Here is a 20885-nt window from a genome sequence, read left to right on the forward strand (position 1 = left end):
CTGAGAAGCAACCAGACAGCATTCCAAGTATCAGAATTCCTTCTGGAATGTTGGTAGTGTTCATTCATTCCGTCATAGGCTGTGAAATACGGACCACTTGTTTCAGTCATTTTATGCGGTGCAGTAGTACCTATAATTAAGGTCATATATGTTATTTTAAAAAGCATATTTTCAAAGTTTTAGGATTAGTTTCACACACCAGAACAAATCGAATTCCTTCATCCAAGCTGTGTCCTTGTGTATTACTGTGAGGATTACTTTGTATGTTCATCACAGACACACATACACACAAGGAATGCAGGCATGAACGCACACACACACACAAGTCATTTCAAATCAGGAAAATGTGTTTATTTAGATATTGTTATTGTGGCTCACATTGAAATGTCTACATCTTTAACAAGTACAGAAAAAAGAATGAAATAAAGAAGAATATTATCGATTCAAGTTCATTCTTGCCATGGCACTCGCCTATTGACCGTGGAGGATAGAGAGACTTGGAGAAGGAGAGGATGCTCACTCCAGCCAGACAATGAGAGAATGGAGGGAGTAGGTGCCATATGTCTCAAAACTTTAAAGGGCTGCCCAGCCCATACACCCAGGCAAGAGAAAAGAGCATACAAAAGTTCAATTGTCCAACAAAAAGAGAATCAAAACAATGACAATATATTAGCAGTTGGTACAGATTGAGACATTCAGCTGTGACACTACCAAAATGTATTCCGCTGACTCAAGCAAACCTGCAGTTGGAGAACAGATGTGATGGAAATAAAGAAAACTGTTTATTAGATTGACATTATCAATGAGAATATGATGATAATGACATTCTGAGGGTGAATATTTTAATATTCAAATGTGTCATTCCATTTCAGCAGGAAGAGAGAGAGAAAGAGAGTCACTATGTATTGTATTGTCTGCGTTGTTTTTCATGAGAATATGAAAAACACAGTTATCCAAGTCGTGACTAAAAGGTTACTAAACGTTGTGACAATTGTTCAACAGAAAGAGACCGTATACAGCTAAGTTGATTAATGCATCTTTAGACAGGAAATTATTTAAACAAACAAACAATACGAATCTGATTCTGGATACAAAACTAATACATTTTCTTTCTCACAAAAAAACTACATTGGACTACTTTTACAAAAGCATGGCATCCTCACATACACCCAGAGTACATCATTGACACAAATAGCTTTGATGGACACCAAAAATAACTTCAAATGCATCACAAATAAATGTTTCAAATACATTACAAATCTAGATCATTTCAATTATATAGATGCATATTATCTGAAGGCCTATGCAGTGCACAGTTTATTGTATGTGAATCCATGTCAATACGCACACTCTGGTTATTCTACATCCCCTATCTTGCCACAAGATGGCAGCAGCTGCTCACTTCTTCCAAGAGCAAGATCTCAATATGATTATGCTGCAGAGATATCCAATCTAGGCCAGAGTGAAATTTGGTACACACAATACAGGTCTTTGTGATTTTGAAAGGAACCCATATGGGAGTCTGTATTATCATGTCTGCACAGTAATGGAGCAGTGTGTATGTGCTCTATACTGAAGCTGTTCATCAGCGTTTGTCCGTTTACAGTTATTTTGAGTGTCGTGTAATTATTTCTAGCCATTATTCCATTGCTTTGTAACATTAAAGAGCAAAGTAAGAAAGTGAGTTGTGAATGAATGGTTCCCCTGACATGGAAGAGAAGACTAGCGTTGCAGTGAGGGACCTCAAGGTCACAGTGACCTTGCCCTATCCACTAGTCTCATTAGTTCTAAGGAGTCACTCCTCACCTCTTCACAAGGACCATATCTATTATACATTCTCTCTCCCTCTCTCTCTCTCTCCTTCTCCCCCCTCCCTCTCTCTCCCTCTCTCCCCCTCTCTCCCCCTCTCTCTCTCCCTCTCTCTTTCCAGATTTTTTGCTCACAGATTTGCCGACAGTACCTACCTACATTCATTCATTCATTCATTCATTTAATTTTAATACTTACCATCCAAACTTAGAAGCTCTCTTTCTCACTCACACGTTCACACATTAAAATCACTCATTCATTCACTCAATCATTCACACATCTGCCACCATCTCTCTCCCTTCATAATTATTTTCCAAAGTAGTGTTAAAACTTTACACTTTTGCGCACTTTCTTTGCTTTCTCCTCTGTCTTTTCTTCTGTCTTTTCCTCCTCTTTCTCTTCCTCCTCTTCCCCTTCATCCGGCTTCTCTGATTGGTCTATGGTGCTGGTCGCTTGGGGGTCTATGGAGACAAGAGGTGACGTCAAAGAACAGCAGCACACACTGGTCTCCTTCAAATCAAACCACTAACCTTTTACACAAGTAAGCTTGAAGACTACTTAGATTTGTGGATTTTGATGTTGCATAAAAGACATGCAGGGAAGGTAAACAAACAACACTAGGGAAAAGAGGTTAATCAATTCATGGGACATCATAATAACTCTACTCCCAAACTAGTCTATGGTAATCTGGTTCTACTTGTCATTTCCTGGTCAGGCATGTGCCTCCTGTGAGTGTGTGTGTAGAAATACATGTGTGTGAAACATGGTCTGAATCAAGTCTGAATCATACCAGTACATATGAAAGTGACTACTGCATAAATGTGCACGTGTATGCAGGCATAATTAGGCAATTGCTCTAGTGAGGATAATCACAGTCTACTTCAATGTATCTTTAAGAGTCCCTGTCTCGCGATGTGTGACACTACAGTCACTCTGCAGCCGTGTTGCGTTCAAACGACAGATTTATAGAAAAATGATGACAGTAATAGCCAATGAAACAGCGTTTAACGATGCTACAGGAGGGATTTCATTAGGAAGCTCTGCCATCTGGGCTGGCAGCCCAGCATCCGTACTGATGCCACAGAGAGAGCAGACTGTTAGCCTGTTAGCCGTGGCTAGGCATCTCTGGCCCCTGACTGGCACAGGGCAGGATGGAAGCACAGGGAGGTCTGTGGTGCTCTCTGATAGATTTGGTGGAGTGATGCTAATATGTGCTAATATAATATCACAGCTACTTGTCTGCAGAGAGGAGTTTATCTGAGGCCCTGCTGTTTTGAACACGGCATAGTGAAACATTCAGCCCATTTGACTGAAAAGTGGGCACTGAATAAAAATGGCTATACACACAGCTAAACATGTAAGCTGGTTACACCATTGGTCAAAGCATCAATGCGATTACATGAGTGAGTGTATATAGTGTGTTACTGCTTGACAGTGTATGGAATCCCTATCTCACCAGCAGCTTTGGTGGGGAATCTTTCCTCCCTCTCCTCATGACAGGGGTAGTCATCGTACTCCTCCCCCTCAAAGGGGTCTTCCAAGGGGGGGTAGACACCCAGGTTTTGCATGTGTGCCTCAGCCATCTTCTGGACGGCTGGACGCACACATACACATACACAGGATACACAGGAACACACACAGGGACAAACACAGGGACAAAGGGAGAGAGGGATAGCTTCAACACTGTCAACGTTACCATGCTTCATACGGGCTTTCAGATGCATGCCAGACAGACAGATAAGCAGCCAGCCAACCAGACAGACAGACAGAGAGACAAATTGAGGGGCAGAATAGCCAGCACTTTCATGTTTTGTAGTTTGTAATGGACTGGTATTATACATTTGTGTCCTTTTCTCTTTCCTGCATTTGTTTTTATCCTTTCATTTCTCCTGTCTGGTCCCCTGTTATTTTGCTCTCTAAACAATGCTGACTCACCCCGTTCTCTCTCTCTCTCTCTCTCTCTCTCTCTCTCTCTCTCTCTCTCTCTCTCTCTCTCTCTCTCTCTCTCTCTCTCTCTCTCTCTCTCTCTCTCTCTCTCTCTCTCTCTCTCTCTCTCTCTCTCTCTCTCTGAGCCTGGCTGAACTAATGAAGGATGGTATACTGATACAGGAACACAGAGTGGGTTATTATAATAACACTCTACATGCATACAGTAATCCCCCTTTAATTAACATCTACTGACAAGCCTCCAAATAGATTTTTTTCTGGTCTTACTAGCACATGCTCTATGTTTATGGCTCTGCGTGCAACAACAAGTATAAAGCAACATTTAGAACTGTGTGTGTGTGTGTGTGTGTGTGTGTGTGTGTGTGTGTGTGTGTGTGTGTGTGTGTGTGTGTGTGTGTGTGTGTGTGTGTGTGTGTGTGTGTGTGTGTGTGTGTGTGTGTGTGTGTGTGTGTGTGTGTGTGTGTGTGTGTGTGTGTGTGTGTGTGTGTGTGTGTGTGTCTGCAGCTGTATACACTCCTTTGGTAATCCTGGATGATCCAGAGCTGCACAGACTCACTCAGTGTCTCACAGCTGTCACACTCTCTAATCTATCACTCTCCCTTTTTCTCTCTCTCTCTCACTCTCTCCCTCTCTCTCTCTCTCTCTCTCTCTCGTTATGTGCATAGAAACAAAACATGTGTATACATTTCTATAGAAGAAATCCCTCTTGCACGTAGATACAGTATAGAACCTACTCTTATAAAGACACTCCAGCTGATTGACGTGACTTGTATTAATTTGTCACGTGCATCTTACCCCACTGCCCCCATTTCACAAATAATACAATCAGGAGGCAACAGAACAGTAAAGCAAGGTAAACACAGTATCAACACAGGGATAATTCACCATACAGAGGACATGTATACACGACTTACTCAGTCATACTCTTAGGTATACTCTTACCTTTCAGGGATGGTGGCTGATACACATTTGGGTTGACTCGCTTGGGCTTGAGTACCCCATTCTCTCCTACAATCCACTGTGGAAGGAAGAACAAGTTGAATGTGGCCTGCAATTTTGAAATTACGCAACCGTTCATATGACTGTAGGGTGACATGCAGTTATCCTCTGAGGTACTAGGGGCGCTCTGTTACCTGATGGCTGGACTGATCATCCTCAGGAGAACACTGGTCTGCCACTCTGAACAGTGTTGCAGGTGTAGGCCGCCGGCGCCGGATCTAGACACGCACGAGAGAGAAGTAGAGAATCATCCAACATCCTTTATTTCTGTGTGAGGCTGTGCTGAAGAGTAAACAACAACAAAGTCCCAGCCAATGTTGTCACCAATACCCTGAGTGACTTGCTAAGCTCTTGATGAAGTGTTAAAAACTCATAAATCAAGTCTCTGTGTAGAACGTTTCTAACATGCAAATAGAAATTCGGTATTTTGGGTGCCAGCCATCTCATCGGGGCTTGTAATGCGTCCAGTTCTCCTAATTTGACTCCAGGCAAAGAGTCAAGTTTGAGTACTGTCGGGACAGGTCAGGGGTCAGAGGTTAGGGGTCAACAATTGGTCATCAGAACAGAGGACATCCAATTATGTCACATAGATCCCTTTCCTGCAGTTGAATGACCAAAGCGCCCTCTAGTGGCCTCATGTGTGCAATGTTATTAGTATTTTTCATAAGGGGGGGAGATTGGCGGAATCTAACCCCAACATCAGGTTAGTGTTACTGCCCTCCTCTCTCCTCCTCTCTCCCCTCCTCTCTCCAGCCTCTCTAGACCAGTGGCAGGCAGACTGGAGCTCACTCCCCTTGAGTTTCCTGTTTACTATATATCCTGTAGTACACGCGCTCTGTTCCAATGGGTAACCTGCTACCCACTCTAACTGGGTGCTCACAGTATGCGACAGACGGCTCTCTCATTCGGTCAGCACTGGCATTCTTAAGCTACTGTACAAGGTTAATTAATTTGACAATGGAAGGAATGCAGAGAGAGGGTCAAGGAGAACGGTTTATGGGGCCTTCTGTTCTGTAGTTTTAATTCCAGGTAGACCCCACTGTGAAGGTTTGGCAACAACACTCGCAAGCACACAGTCTCCAACAGTCTAAAATAGATCAAGCAGAAAACAGTTTGCAAACTAGCTGTGGTAAGTTGTTTTGGATACATGCATTCAGGTCAGATGAATAGCGCAGTACAATTTGGATGGAAGCCTGGAAAGTCAAACAGAGAAGGTCATGACAAGTCTCCTCACTGGGCACACAATTGGGTAATATTTAGTAAGTTGATCAATGAGAGTCCAACCTATTTTCCCCCACTCAAAAAGACAGCCAAAGGTTTGTGGAGTTCCCAATGTGTTAACAATATTATTTTTAACCATCTAAAACAGAGGTTGTCAAATTGGGGTACACCGCCAGATCTCCTTTTTTTAAATATATATCCTTTTTTTAATATACATTTTTTTGGGGTAATATTACTAACAACAGATTAAAATACTTTTGGCCAAGTATCTGTGGAATAAGTTAAAAGTGTGTATAAAAAAAAAATACACTGTAAAATTACTCATTTACAATCAAATCAATCAAATCCAATTCCACATGCATCGTAAACAACAGGTGTAGACTAACTGTGAAATGCTTACAATGTATGTTCTTAATCCTGGGCAACACGAGCCTGGGAGGCTCACAGGGATATTGGTATCTACAGTACTCCACCAATTATACATTTTTCTATTCAATACTACCCCCCCCCCCACCCCCAAGTTTTTTTTATTTTACATAAATGCACTGTAATTTAAGCTTTAAAACGGCAAAGTTTTCTCTCAGTGTTGAATGGCAGGTTATCACCCTCAAAGCTGCAACAGTCAAAAAAGATTTCTGTCCCATGACAAAATGTGTAGAATTACAGGAAATTTGATTGAAAACTGCTAAATGTTCTCTCTGATGCCAGGAGGCCTGTAAATGTTCTTTCCCCGGGCCCGAGGCTTCCTCCAGTCATGTACTGCAAACGTCATAGTAAAACTCCTTGTAGGCTATTGTTAAAGCACTCGAGTTGTGTTCTGATTATGAACGGGTCTCTGATGAATTTGCTAACACAAAAGGGGTTCCCGGCCCCAAAAGGTTTGAGAACCCCTGATCTAAAATTACAACCAAATTCCAATGAAAAGATCAATGCCTGATATTTGGTTTAGTTGTCACTTAAATGTGTTATCACTGCGCTTCCAACCTTTTAAAAGCACATACAAGTTCAAATGGGAATACAATGTCAGATGTTTTGTGTATTTATACTTAAAGTACTTAATACTTTATTTATACTTAACTTAATGTGTTATCACTGTGTTTGATCAAGCAGCATGTTCAAATGACCTAGATTGCAGTTAGTTGAGATTACATTAAAGTACATGGTGCAAGGGATCAATGCTGTTTTAGATTCTATGCGGATTATTATAGCAATTGTGAAGATTTCCACAGACCTGCAAACCTGAACATGCACGCTTTTTATGATTACATAAGAAGACATTTATTGTTACAGTAACCTCAAAATGTGGCCATGGATGTGTTATTCATTTTAAGGTTAAATGGATATTGCTACATTAGTTTGGAAAATAGCCTTCACATTAGGCTATTTGCTGTCTTACAAAAGTAATGTTGAATTGTGTTTTGTTGACAAACCAACCCAATATCAACTTTCTAAGGAGATGCATCTTCTGCATGGATAGCCCCATCGGTGCCACTGAGCTTGGCTTTAATTCCAACTTGTCTACAAATTAATTAACAATTGATTTGTTGTATTTCTGTGTTCATTTCAACCAAAAATCTACATACGGTTGAATCTCTATTCTTTAACTTTTATTTTTGGTTGAATGGAGAAGTGAATCCCACATATTTATTATTAGCTTGTAGATTCCATTTGAAATCAACCAAAGCTTGAAACCCTAGGCCTAGAGTTGAAGTCGGAAGTTTACATACACCTGAGCCAAATACATTTCAACTCAGTTTTTCCACAATTCCTGACATTTAAAAAATTCCCTGTCTTAGGTCAGTTAGGATCACCACTTTATTTAAGAATGTGAAATGTCAGAATAAAAGTAGAGAGAATGATTTATTTCAGCTTTTATTTCTTTCATCACACTCCCAGTGGGTCAGAAGTTTACACACACTCAATTAGTATTTGGTAGCATTGCCTTTAAATTGTTGAACTTGGGTCAACGTTTCGGGTAGCCTTCCACAAGCTTCCCACAATAAGTTGGGTGAATTTTGCCCCATTCCTCTTGACAGAGCTGGTGTAACTGAGTCAGGTTTGTAGGCCTCCTTGCTTGCACACGCTTTTTCAGTTCTGCCCTCAAATTTGCTATAGGATTGAGGTCAGGGCTTTGTGATGGCCACTCTAATACCTTGACTTTGTTGTCATTAAGCCATTGTGCCACAGCTTTGGAAGTATGCTTGGGTCATTGTCCATTTGGAAGACCCATTTGCGACCAAGCTTTAACTTCCTGAATGATGTCTTGAGATGTTGCTTTAATATTTCCATATAATTTTCCTCCCTCATGACGCCATCAATTTTGTGAAGTGCACCAGTCCCTCCTGCAGCAAAGCACCCCCACAACATAATGCTGTCACGCCCTGACCATGGAGAGCTTTTTATTCTCTATGTTGGTTAGGTCGGGGTGTGACTAGGGTGGGTCATCTAGGTAATTATATTTCTATGTTGGCCTGTTATTTTTCCCAATCAGAGGCAGCTGTTTTTCGTTGTGTCTGATTGGGAATCATATTTAGGCAGCCATTTCCCCTTTGTGCTTTGTGGGATCTTGTTTTTGTGTAGTGCCTGTGAGCACTGCATTTTCTTCATGTTTCGTTTGTTCCTTTATTGTTTTGTTTTGCTTTGAGTTTCACATAGTAATAAAATATGTGGAACCCAGACCACGCTGCGCTTTGGTCCAGTTATCATGACGATCGTGACAGAAGATCCCACCAACAACGGACCAAGCAGCGTGCCCAGGAGGAAAGCCAGGAGTGGAGGACATCCTGGACGTGGGACGAGATTATGGCAGGAGACAGAAGCCTGCCATGGAAGCAGGTGGAGGCAGCGAGGGAACAACAACGACAACACCGGGGTTCACGGCCACGACGGAAGCCCGAGAGACAGCCCAAACATTTCTTTGGGGGGGGGGGTATCTGTCCAGGACGGGTTGTGCCGGCTCAGCGCGCCTGGTCCCCAGTGCGCCTCCTCGGTCCAGGATATCCTGCGCCGGCTCTACGCGCTGTATCCCCAGTGCGCCTTCACAGCCCAGTGCGTCCTGTGCCAGCTTCCCGCACTTGCCGTGCGAAGGTGGTCATTTGTCCAGGACGCGTTGTACCAGCTCTACGCTTCAGACCTCCAGTGCGCCTCCACAGTCCAGTACGTCCTGTGCCTCCTCCCCGCACTCGCCCTGAGGTGCGTGTCACCAGCCCGGTGCCACCTATACCGGTCCCACGCATCAGGCCTCCAGTGCGCCTCCACAGTCCAGTACGTCCTGTGCCTCCTCCCTGCACTCGCCCTGAGGTGCTAGTCACCAGCCCGGTGCCACCTGTACCGGCCCCACGCACCAGGCCTCCAGTGCACCTCCACAGTCCAGTATGTCCCTTGCCTCCTCCCCGCACTCGCCCTGAGGTGCGTGTCACCAGCCCGGTGCCACCTGTACCGGCCCCACGCATCAGGCCTCCAGTGCGCCTCCTCAGTCCAGTACGTCCTGTACCTGCTCCTCGCGCTCGTCCTGAGGTCTGTGTCACCAGCCCGGTACCACCAGTGCCGGCCCCACGCACCAAGCTTCCGGCGACAGTTCCCAGTCCAGAGCTTCCGGCGACGTTTCACAGTCCGGAACCTCTGGCGACAGTTCCCAGTCCAGAGCTTCCGGCGACAGTTCCCAGTCTGGAACCTCCTGAGACGGTCCACAGTCAGGGACCTCCTACGACGGTCCAGGGTCCGGAACCTCCTGAGACGGTCCACAACCTCCTGAGACGGTCCACGGTCCGGAACCTCCTGAGATGGTCCACGGTCTGGAACCTCCAGCGGCGGTCCAGAGCCTCCAGCGGGGGTTCTCAGTCCAGAGCCTCTGGCGACGATCTACGGTCCGGAGTCCCCGGCGACGATCTACGGTCCGGAGTCCCCGGCGACGGTCTACAATCCGGAGTCCCCAGCGACGACCTACAGTCCGGAGTCATTTGTACAGATGAACGTGGTACCTTCAGGCGTTTGGAAATGGCTCCCAAGGATGAACCAGAATTCTTTCTGAGGTCTTGGCTGATTTCTTTAGATTGTCCCATGATGTCAAGCAAAGAGGCACTGAGTTTGAAGGTAGGCCTTGAAATACATCCACAGGTACACCTCCAATTGACTCAAATTATGTCATATTAGCCTATCCGAAGCTTCTAAAGTCATGACATAATTTTCTGGAATTTTCCAAGCTGTTTAAAGGCACAGTCAACTCAGTGTATGTAAACTTCTGACCCACTGGAATTGTGATACAGTGAATTATAAGTGAAATAATCTGTCTGTAAACAATAGTTGGAAAAATGACTTGTGTCATGCACAAAGTAGATGTCCTAACCGACTTACCAAAACTATAGTTTGTTAACAAGAAATTCGTGGAGTGGTTAAAAAACAAGTTTTAATGACTCCAACCTAAGTATGTGTAAACTTCCGACTTCAACTGTATATGTATTGTCTATTTTTAGTTGAATCCTGGGCTGAATTGAAACTATAGCTGTTAATTACTTCCCAAATGCTATATAGGCCTAAATAGTATAATATTGACGACATATGATTGATCATTAATTTGCTCTGTTTAAACTACCCTTAGATTCACTGTTGCTACTAAGTTATTCTATGTGGACATTTCTCAATAATAGTTCTCACCATAGCACATTGGTATTAGTCAGTGTCAATTATTGAAGCTAAGCTTTGTTGAGCTGGGTTCAAACTCTGGATGGGAGACCTATGAGGTAGATGTAGATCAAATCAAGTCACATGGTATTGGTCACATACAAGAGTTTGGCAGATGTTATTGTGGGCGTAGTGAAAGGCTTGTGTTTCCAGCTCCAACAGTGCAGTAATATCTAACAAGTAATATCTAACCATTTCACAACAATACTCACCAATCTAAAGTAAAATGGAATTAAGAATATCTAAATATTTGGACGAGCAATGTCGGAGCGGCATAGACTAAAATACAGTAGAATAGAATACAGTATATACATATGAGATGAGTAGTGCAAAATATGTAAACATGATTAAAGTGACTAGTGTTCCTTGGTTAAAGTGGCCAGTGATTTCAAGTCTACAGTATATAGGGCAGCAGCCTCTAAGGTGCTCTCCAGTAGGAGGTGCTGCCCAGACTACGTTTCTTTTTCTTAGAGTGGCTATTACGTCGAAAATGACGTTGTTTCAAATGTGAAAATTAAACATATTTTATACAAGCTTTGTCTGTGTTGAATATTGGTTACCATCATCACATAATCCCGTGGTTGAAATTTTACCTTCAAAACAACAGTTTACGCTGATGACTTTTTGTTCAAATCCAATGTATTTTCCACGTAGACAACAGGTCACAATACGTTGACAAATGAAGTTGAAACAATGTTGATTTAACCAGTTTGTAACCAGCTCTAGATCCAGATCAGTCAACCTTGGCCATAGCCTGAACATTTGCTCCTCTCTGTTTATGGTGTCACACAACATCAGTAGCACTTCTCTATTTTCCATGAAGCTCTCTGGATGTGTTTGACCCTGCGAGTCTCATTGCTCTAGTTAACCAGGGCAGACAGGGTCTGCATCCCAAATGTCACCCTATTCCCTACATACAGTAGAGCACTACGTTTGACCAGAGCCCCATGTGCCCCGGTCAAAACTCTGGTCAAAAGTAGTACACTATAGAGGGAATAGGGTTCCATTTGGGAAACCTCCCGGGTCTGGGAGCTGTGCGTCAGTGCAAGCAGGTCACTGTTGCCAAAGCACAGGCTTGGTGGGCCACACAACACATCATAATCTCCTCATGACGGTTCTGTATCTCTCCTCACTTCCCCTCTATCCCTCTCTCTCACTCACACTCTCTCTCATCCCCCACTTCCAATTCCACTTCATCCTCTCCTCCCTTTATCCTGTTCACCCCACATATCATTCTTCATTCCTTGACAGTGACATGACATTGTCCTCGATCCCCCTCCTCTGTTTCTTTACGACCTTCTCTCTCAACCTCCCCCTCTCTCTCCTATCGTTTTCCTCTTTCTCTCTCGCCCATCACTCTTCCCTTTCCCCACATCACCGGGCTGTGCCCACCGGGTTTTGTCATCTCATCATGGCGCTCAGCTTGAATGACGTCTCTCCACTCCCTCGGCGGGAGACGTCCCAGCAGGGCTCCCTCACTGTGTGACCCCCTACGTCTCCTTCTCTCTCCACTGACATGGCGAGGGGCTCTGGTTGTTGCTGTGGCTGCTGCTGCTGGTCAGCCTGTCTGACACCTGATACCTCTGCTGGATAAAACCAACCCCCTCGCCTGCCCGCCTGCCTGAGGTGGTGGTGGAAGAGTGGGTAAGACAGAGCACAGCAGACCAGATGCTAACCAGGCCCATGTCCCAGCTACTATACTGGGATGCTTCGTGGTCTTATACGTACTGCCAATCCAGGTATGCAGAGGACTGATCTTCCTAGGGCTCTGGTGTGAGCTCTGAGATGTCGTTGTTCTTTAGAGGAAGAGAGAGGAGACAGAAAAGAACAGAGAGGTAGACGGAGCAAGATAAATTAAAATAACAAATGTCAAGGGAGCTCAAAAAGGTAGAGAGAGAGCGAGAGAGAGAGCGAGAGAGAGAGACAGGGGGATAGAGCAAGCGTATGTGTTTTTGCCCTAGAGCTGAAAGGGTGTTGCTGGATAATTGAGGTCATTGTGGTATAACAAAATGATTTATACAGTATGTGTGTGTGTGTGTGTGTGTATGGACCCTCCGAGTGTGTGTGTGTGAGTGACTCAGCTCTTACTAACAACACAACTGGCCTCCCCATGTTAATGAAGAGACGATAATGTTTAACACTAAACCTCTTTACCTCCACTCCTACCTGTAGACTACTAGGGCTGCTAGAGTGATTCATGACTTCCTGTAATGGACCAATGAATGGCGTCAAGCTGCTTCCAGGGAAAGGTCACCGTCGATTATAGAGAAGGTGAGTATATACAGTTATAAACGCATAGAGGGGTCGGGTGAGTAACAGCTATTGTGACTAGCATCAATGCACACATGCCATTTCCAAAAATAATGTACAGTGTGTACGGGTCAACACACAGACACACAGCTGGCATTTCTCATACACATACACACACACATCCGGCTGGGTGACGGTCGCAGCAGGGCGGATGACGGTGGGAAAGGCCAGATGACATAACACACAGCCACTTGTAATTTTCCAGTCTTTCAATCGCCCCACTTCTGTAGTTACGTAAGATCGTCTGTGACTTTCACATGTGCGCTTTTATATTGGGCCACAGCATGTGAGATTACTCCTGTTATACTTTACCCCCCTCTCCCACCCTCTCCAACTCTCCTCAGTTGCAGCCATTGTTCAGTATCCTTAAGTATCAGTCCCACTGTTTCTGGCCTCTCAGCAGCTCTGTAGGGCAGGATTGCAACCCAAATGCCACCCTATTCCATATATAGCGCACCGGGGTGGGCTCTGTTCAAAGGTAGTCCACTGTATTGGAATAGGGTGCCATTTGGGACTCAGACGTGGGCTGTTGATGAGCTGTCACAGGGACACTCATGGGCTCCACAGGTGGGGCTGCAGCCGGTATGTGTCTCCCCATGGGACTCCCTGTCCCCCCACTGAGCCTACAAGCACAGGGGAAATATTACACCTTCAATAAGAAGGTGCTTGACTGACTCACCTGGTTAAACTAAGGTTAAATCAAAAGGAGACCTTATTTTAACTGATGGTGGGTTAGATACATGCTGAATTAGGGGTAAGTGTGTGTCACCTGGTTAAACTAAGGTTAAATCAAAAGGAGACCTTATTTTAACTGATGGTGGGTTCCATATTGACTCCATTCCAGCCATTATTATAAGCCATCCTCCCCTCAGCTGCAGTGTCTGTGTGTGTGTGTGTGTGTGTGTGTGTGTGTGTGTGTGTGTGTGTGTGTGTGTGTGTGTGTGTGTGTGTGTGTGTGTGTGTGTGTGTGTGTGTGTGTGTGTGTGTGTGTGTGTGTGTGTGTGTGTGTGTGTGTGTGTGTGTGTGTGTGTGTGTGTGTAGAGCTGTAGTGATGGTGAGCGGAAAAAGAGATCGTTTTGAACCTACTTTGATTTATGGGATTTTCACACCTCCTCGCTGGATGTTTCTCTTTCTCCATCCTTGGTTCTCCTATAAAACCGTTGGCACTAATGGGCTGTGAGTCGACTCAGTGATGCTATTTTAATCAGTAGCATAGGGGTATGGAAAACTACACTGAGCTGGTAGGACCAGGTCAAACCTGCTCTGGGCACAACAACCCTTCTCTGCTCTTCACTCCTGCATGAAATAATGTGTGACAATGACTCAGGTGGGATTCATATGACATGGTTCAATGGTTGACATTGTGTGTGTTTCCTTGTGTGTGTGCATGTCCATGCATGTATAGCACCAGTCAAAAGTACCAGTCAAAAGACACACCTACTTATTCAAGGGTTTTTCTTTATTTTTACTATTTTCTACATTGTAGAATAATAGTGAAGACATCAAAACTATGAAATAACACATATGGAATGTAGTAATAATCAAAAAAGTGTTAAACAAATCAAAATATATTTTATATGTGAGATTTTCAATGTAGCCACCCTTTGCCTTGATGACAGCGTTGCACACTCTTGGCATTCTCTCAACCAGCTTCATGAGGTAGTCACCTGGAATGCATTTCAATTAGGTATGTCTTGTTAAAAATTGAATGTGTGGAATTTCTTTCCTTCTTAATGCGTTTGAGCCAATCAGTTGTGTTGTGACAAGGTATGGGTGGTATACAGAAGATAGCCCTATTTGGTAAAATACCAAGTCCATATTATGGCAAGAACAGCTCAAATGAGCAAAGAGAAATGACAGTCCATCATTACTTTAAGACACAAAGGTCAGTCATTACGGAAAATAACTTTGCAGTCGCAAAAACCATCAAGCACTATGTTGAAACTGGCTCTCATTAGGACCACCATAGGAAAGGAAGACCCAGCGTTATCTCTGCTGCAGAGGCTACGTTCATTAGAGTTACCAGCCTCAGAAATTGCAGCCCAAATAAATATTTCACAGAGTAAGTAACAGAAACATCTCAACATCAACTGTTCAGAGGAGACTGTGTGAATCAGGCCTTAATGGTCGAATTACTGCAAAGAAACCACTACTAAAGGACACCAATAAGAAGAAGAGACTTGCTTGGGCCAAGAAACACGAGCAATGGACGTTAGATCAGTGGAAATCTGTACTTTGGTCTGATGAGTCCAAATTTGAGATTTTTGGTTCCATCTGCCGTGTCTTTGTGAGACACAGAGTAGGTGAACGGATGATCTCCGCATGTGTGGTTCCCACCGTGAAGCGTGGAGGAGGAGGTGTGATGCTGTGGGGGTGCTTTGCTGGTGACACTGTCTGTGATTTATTTAGAATTCAAGGCACACTTAACCAGCATGGCTACCACAGCATTCTGCAGCGATACGCCATCCCATCTGGTTTGCGCTTAGTGGGAATATCATTTATTTTTCAACAGGACAATGACCCAACACACCTCCAGGCTGTGTAAGGGCTATTTGACCAAGAAGGAGAGTGATGGAGTGCTACATCAGATGACCTGGCCTCCACAATCACCCAACCTCAACCCAGTTTAGATGATTTGGGAAGAGTTGGACCACAGAGTGAAGGAAAAGCAGCCAACGAGTGCTCAACATAAGTGGGACCTCCTTCAAGACTGTTGGAAAAGCATTTCAGGTGAAGCTGGTTGAGAGAATGCCAAGAGCGTGCAAAACTGTCATCAAGGCAAAGGGTGGCTACTTTGAAGAATCTAAAATATGTTTTGATTTGTTAAACACATTTTTGGTAACTACATGATTCCATACGTGTTATTTCATAGTTTTGATGTCTTCACTATTATTCTACAATGTAGAAAATAGTACAAATAAAGAAAAACCCTTGAATGAATAGGTGTGTCCAAACTTTTGACTGGTACTGTGTGTGTGTGTGTGTGTGTGTGTGTGTGTGTGTGTGTGTGTGTGTGTGTGTGTGTGTGTGTGTGTGTGTGTGTGTGTGTGTGTGTGTGTGTGTGTGTGTGTGTGTGTGTGTGTGTGTGTGTGTGTGTGTGTGTGTGTGTGTGTGTGTGTGCGTGCGTGCGTGTATAGAACAAGAGAGAGTGTGAGGGTTAGTGGGGTGCAGGTCTGGCTGATGTGGGTCTGCTCTCCAGAGGTGGTCCTCGTAGATAGGCCAGCTAACGGGCCAACCTATTAAAAGACAGCAGTAGAACAGTGTAAACTAGATCTGAGGACCCCCAGGGGACCCCGCGTAGCAGAGAGAGAGGCTCTCTCTAGCTAATGCTGCTAAAACTAAGCAGAGCTCTACTACGTCATACCAGCCAACCATCTCTAAAGGGAGACACTATATCCACCCGGCACCTGCAATTCCAACACAACACAATGACAGACACCCCCAAATGTTATAATCCCCTGTCAACCCTAGGGGGTGTCCTGTCCTGTCCCCCAGGTATAGGTACTTCTTCATTACATTAGCCCATCTCATTAGCCCAGTGTGTGGCAGATCCCAGAGATAGAGGTGGACACAGCACTTAGGTCCCATAAAGAGGCGTTCCGTCCTTGTCTCTCTCACTGTAATGATTGGGCCATAATTTAACTCATATATAAATATAGATTTACAAGTGATTGATAAACAGTACAATTAGGATGCCCGGCCTCACACAGACACCCATGAGCTACACCGACCGGGAATAGTGTTTGCGTATGTGCATGGCAACTTTTATGGAATTCAAAGTACACTGACGTGTGCAACCAGGCACGTACGCACGACTGAGGAGTGACTAACCACTCATCCAACCTAACACTGTCAAACACAACTCATTAAAATCTCTCTCTCCCACACAAGCAGATCAATATCCCATCTGCTACTATTCTCTCTCTCTCTCTCTCTGTCTCTCTCTGTCTGTCTGTCTGTCTGTCTGTCTCTCTCTCTCTCTCTCTCTAATCCACACTTCCATCTCTGTCCCCCTTCTCTCTCTTTAACCCCTTCATCTCTGCTCTGTCCATCTCTGATTGAGAGCCCATAGCTGCAAAGCTTCATTCACCCTCTGCTATCACAGCTCTGTGTCTGCCGGAACTCTTAAAGGCAGCAGGACTCACTCTATTCAATTCTCCAGTGGTATCACCCTTCCTCTCCGTGTCAGGCCCTGGGAGAGCCCAGACAAATTAAATGTTTGGACCTTTAGGTCGCGCTAAAGTGCTAAAGGCAATGACACAATAAAGTGAAAAGTAATCCTTCCCTTTGTGCACTGCGATTATGTTTCTATTAAGAGGCATTAGCAACGGGGCAACACTTCTGTCAAGAACAAAAACATCAAAGGTTTAAATCAAAAGCCTGGTGGTGCTGACGTGGTTTGAAAACTCGGCACAGACCGAAAAGTAATGAAATTCTTTTGGCGGCAGATAACAAAATATAATAGAGAAATAAAGAACATCTCTCTCCCTACTTGAACAGAATGCTGCTGGTATTATGAGCTTATGAACTAAAAACAAGTGAAACACAAGAGACATTGATGATCATCGTGTTTGAAGGAAGAGACGTACAGCACATGCCGGCTGCATGTGGATAGAAGGTAGCAGGTTGGAGCTTTGGGTAAACAAACTGAAATAGGGGGTCAGAGCATCCCTATAGCCAGAGCGGTGTTGGAAATTCCAAATTGTTTGCATCGTCAACTTACACACAGCACTGACACACACACTTGGTAAGGATCTACGCAGGAGATGAGAGGCAGGTACGGGGAGTGAAGGTTTAATAGCTGACGGACATGAAGCGGAACAGGAACAGCGTCAGGACAGGAACACATAACAACAATTCATGCGGACACAGGGAACACCACCGAGGAACAGACAGATATACAGGGGCTAATCAACAACGTGAAGGAGTCCAGGTGAGTCCAATGCCAGAGAGGGGGAGCGGGAGCAGGTGTGACACACTTACCCCACCAGACATGCCACCAGGGGTCTTTTCACAGTCCCCAGGTCCAGAACTAATTCAAGGAAACGTACAGTATCATTCAGAGCCATGAGTGCATGGAACTCCCTTCCATCTTAAATAGTGCAAGTGAACAGCAAACCTGGTTTCAAAAAACAGATAAAGCAACACCTCACGGCACAACGCCTCTCCCCCATGTGACCTACTTGTTGTGTGTATGTACTGGCATGTATGTCAGTGGAGGCTGCTGAGGGGAGGACGGCTCATAATAATGGCTGGAATGGAGTCAATGGAATGGTATCAACTACATGGAAACCACATCTTTGATGTGTTTGATGCCATTAATGTTTCATGTTTTTAAATGTACACAAATTGTAAAGTCTTTTGTCTGTAATGTATTTTTTCGTTATGTGTCGGACCCCAGTAAGACTGGCTGTCGCCGTTGGCGCCGGGTAATGGGGATACTAATAAATAAAATAAAACAAACACCAGCATCCCCATACTGTCTCCATGTACAGTACCTATTCTTGCACCTTAACATACCCACCTATAGGAACCTCAGTCCCTTTCTCTCTAGCTTCTCTAACATCTAAGAGTCATATACAGTACAGTAGCTACACAGCTCTATTTGTTTTTGTTTTTTAAACCAGGCAAGTCAGTTAGGAACAAATTCTTATTTACAATGACAGCCTACACCGGCCCAACCCGGACGACGCTGGGCCAATTGTGCGCCGCCCTATGGGACTCCCAATCACAGCCGGATGTGATACAGCCTGGATTCTAACCAGGGACTGTAGTGACGCCTCTTGCACTGAGATGCAGTGCCTTAGACAGCTGCGCCACTCGGGAGCTCTATCATGTCACACCTCTGTCAGATCCACTCACACTCACCACAGTGTCACAGTAGAATATATGATGATATCAGACACCATTCGCTGGGATTCGATGAGTAACCAGCAAACATCAGAAGAGACCTTTGACCCCACCAATGGTTAACTGAGTCAACAGAATGGTACTATGAGGAAGCAGCTTCTCCACTGACCACACATACAGGAAGTAATTATAGCTACTGGCAGTATGATGTCACACCTACCCCAGTACCCATCATCACCCAACTGCCCACCCCAGTCCCCATCCTCACCCACCTGCCCACTGCACTACACCACTGCTCAGTTAATTAGCCATCGGTCAAGAGTCAGTCGAATACAAACACAGGACTGTTCCACTGTTCCACCTTTGTCCTTTCTTATACATACACTAAGGGGTCGATTCAATCCGCATCGCAGAAGATCCGCAGTATAGTGCAGTTGAAATGTAACGGTTATTTCTGATTAAGCCGACATATGCAGCGGGAACAATGCCTTTAAATTCCAATCGCGCTATACCGTGGATTAATCAATCAATCAAATGTATTTATAAAGCCCTTTTTACATCAGCCGATGTCACAAAGTGCTATACAGAAACCCAGCCTAAAACCCCAAACAGCAAGCAATGCAGATGTAGAAGAACGGTGGCTAGGAAAAACTCCCTAGAAAGGCAGGAACCTAGGAAGAAACCTAGAGAGGAACCAGGCTCATGAGGGGTGGCCAGTCCTCTTCTGGCTGTACCGGGTTGAGATTATAACAGTGCATGGCCGAGATGTTAAAATGTTCATAGATGACCAGCAGGGTCAAAAGAATTCTTATAATAATCACAGTGGTTGTAGAGGGTGCATGAGTAAATGTCAGTTGGCTTTTCATAGCCGAGCATTCAGAGTTAGAGACAGCTGGTGCCTCAGAGTAGAGAGAGAGAGAGAGAGAGGGAGTCGAAAACAGAGTTGAAAACAGCAGGTCCGGGACAAGGCCACGCCTCGAACAAAAGAGATCTCAGAAGACCTAAGATTAAGAATTGTTGACTTGCATAAAGCTGGAAAGGGTTACAAAATTATCTCTAAAAGCCTTGATGTTCATCAGTCCACGATAATTGAGAAAGTTCAGCACTGTCGCTACTCTCCCTAGGAGTGGCCGTCCTGCAAAGATGACTGCAAGAGCAAAGCGCAGAATGCTCAATGAGGTTAAGAAGAATCCTAGAGTGTCAGCTAAAGACTTACAGAAATCTCTGGAACATGCTAACATCTCTGTTGACGAGTCTACGATATATAAAACACTAAACAAGAATGGTGTTCATGGCAGGACACAGCGGAAGAAGCCATTGCTGTCCAAAATAAACATTGCTGCATGTCTGAAGTTTGCAAAAGTGCACCTGGATGTTCCAGTAGCGCTACTGGCAAAATATTCTGTGGACAGATTATTTTATTTTTATTTATTTTATTTCACCTTTATTTAACCAGGTAGGCTAGTTGAGAACAAGTTCTCATTTGTAACTGCGACCTGGCCAAGATAAAGCATAGCAGTGTGAACAGACAACACAGAGTTACACATGGAGTAAACAATAAACAAGTCAATAACATGGTAGAAAAAAAGAGAATCTATATACAATGTGTGCAAAAGGCATGAGGTAGGCAATAAATCGAATAATTACAATTTAGCAGATTAACACTGGAGTGATAAATCATCAGATGATCATGTGCAAGAAGAGATACTGGTGTGCAAAAGAGCAGAAAAGTAAATAAATAAAAGCAGTATGGGGGGTGAGGTAGGTAAATTGGGTGGGTAGTTTACAGATGGACTATGTACAGCTGCAGCGATCGGTTAGCTGCTCGGATAGCAGATTTTTAAAGTTGTTGAGGGAGATAAAAGTCTCCAACTTCAGAGATTTTTGCAATTCGTTCCAGTCGCAGGCAGCAGAGAACTGGAAGGAAAGGCGTCCAAATGACAGATTAAACTAAGGTTGAGTTGTTTGGAAGGAAAACACAACACTATGTGTGGAGAAAAAAAGGCACAGCACACCAACATCAAAACCTTATCCCAACTGTAAAATATGGTGGAGGGAGCATCATGGTT

The 20885-nt window shown here is 44.3% G+C and overlaps 1 protein-coding gene across 1 annotated transcript in view; it reads right to left on the reverse strand.

The window, feature by feature from the left end:
- Positions 1 to 326: 326 nt before the first annotated feature.
- Positions 327 to 20885, reverse strand: part of LOC139565484 (protein phosphatase 1 regulatory subunit 1B-like) — a 29097-nt gene continuing 8538 nt past the window's right edge. Inside the window, exons 2-5 of the mRNA XM_071385873.1 lie at positions 4890 to 4973; positions 4699 to 4774; positions 3266 to 3403; positions 327 to 2270 (exon numbers count right to left, since the gene is read on the reverse strand). Of these exons, the coding sequence (XP_071241974.1) occupies positions 2134 to 2270; positions 3266 to 3403; positions 4699 to 4774; positions 4890 to 4973 (435 nt within the window). The 3' untranslated portion in view covers positions 327 to 2133. The remainder of the gene's footprint in view (positions 2271 to 3265; positions 3404 to 4698; positions 4775 to 4889; positions 4974 to 20885) is intronic.

This window comes from Salvelinus alpinus, chromosome 36 (assembly GCF_045679555.1).
Source record: "Salvelinus alpinus chromosome 36, SLU_Salpinus.1, whole genome shotgun sequence".
Lineage (NCBI taxonomy): Eukaryota > Metazoa > Chordata > Actinopteri > Salmoniformes > Salmonidae > Salvelinus > Salvelinus alpinus.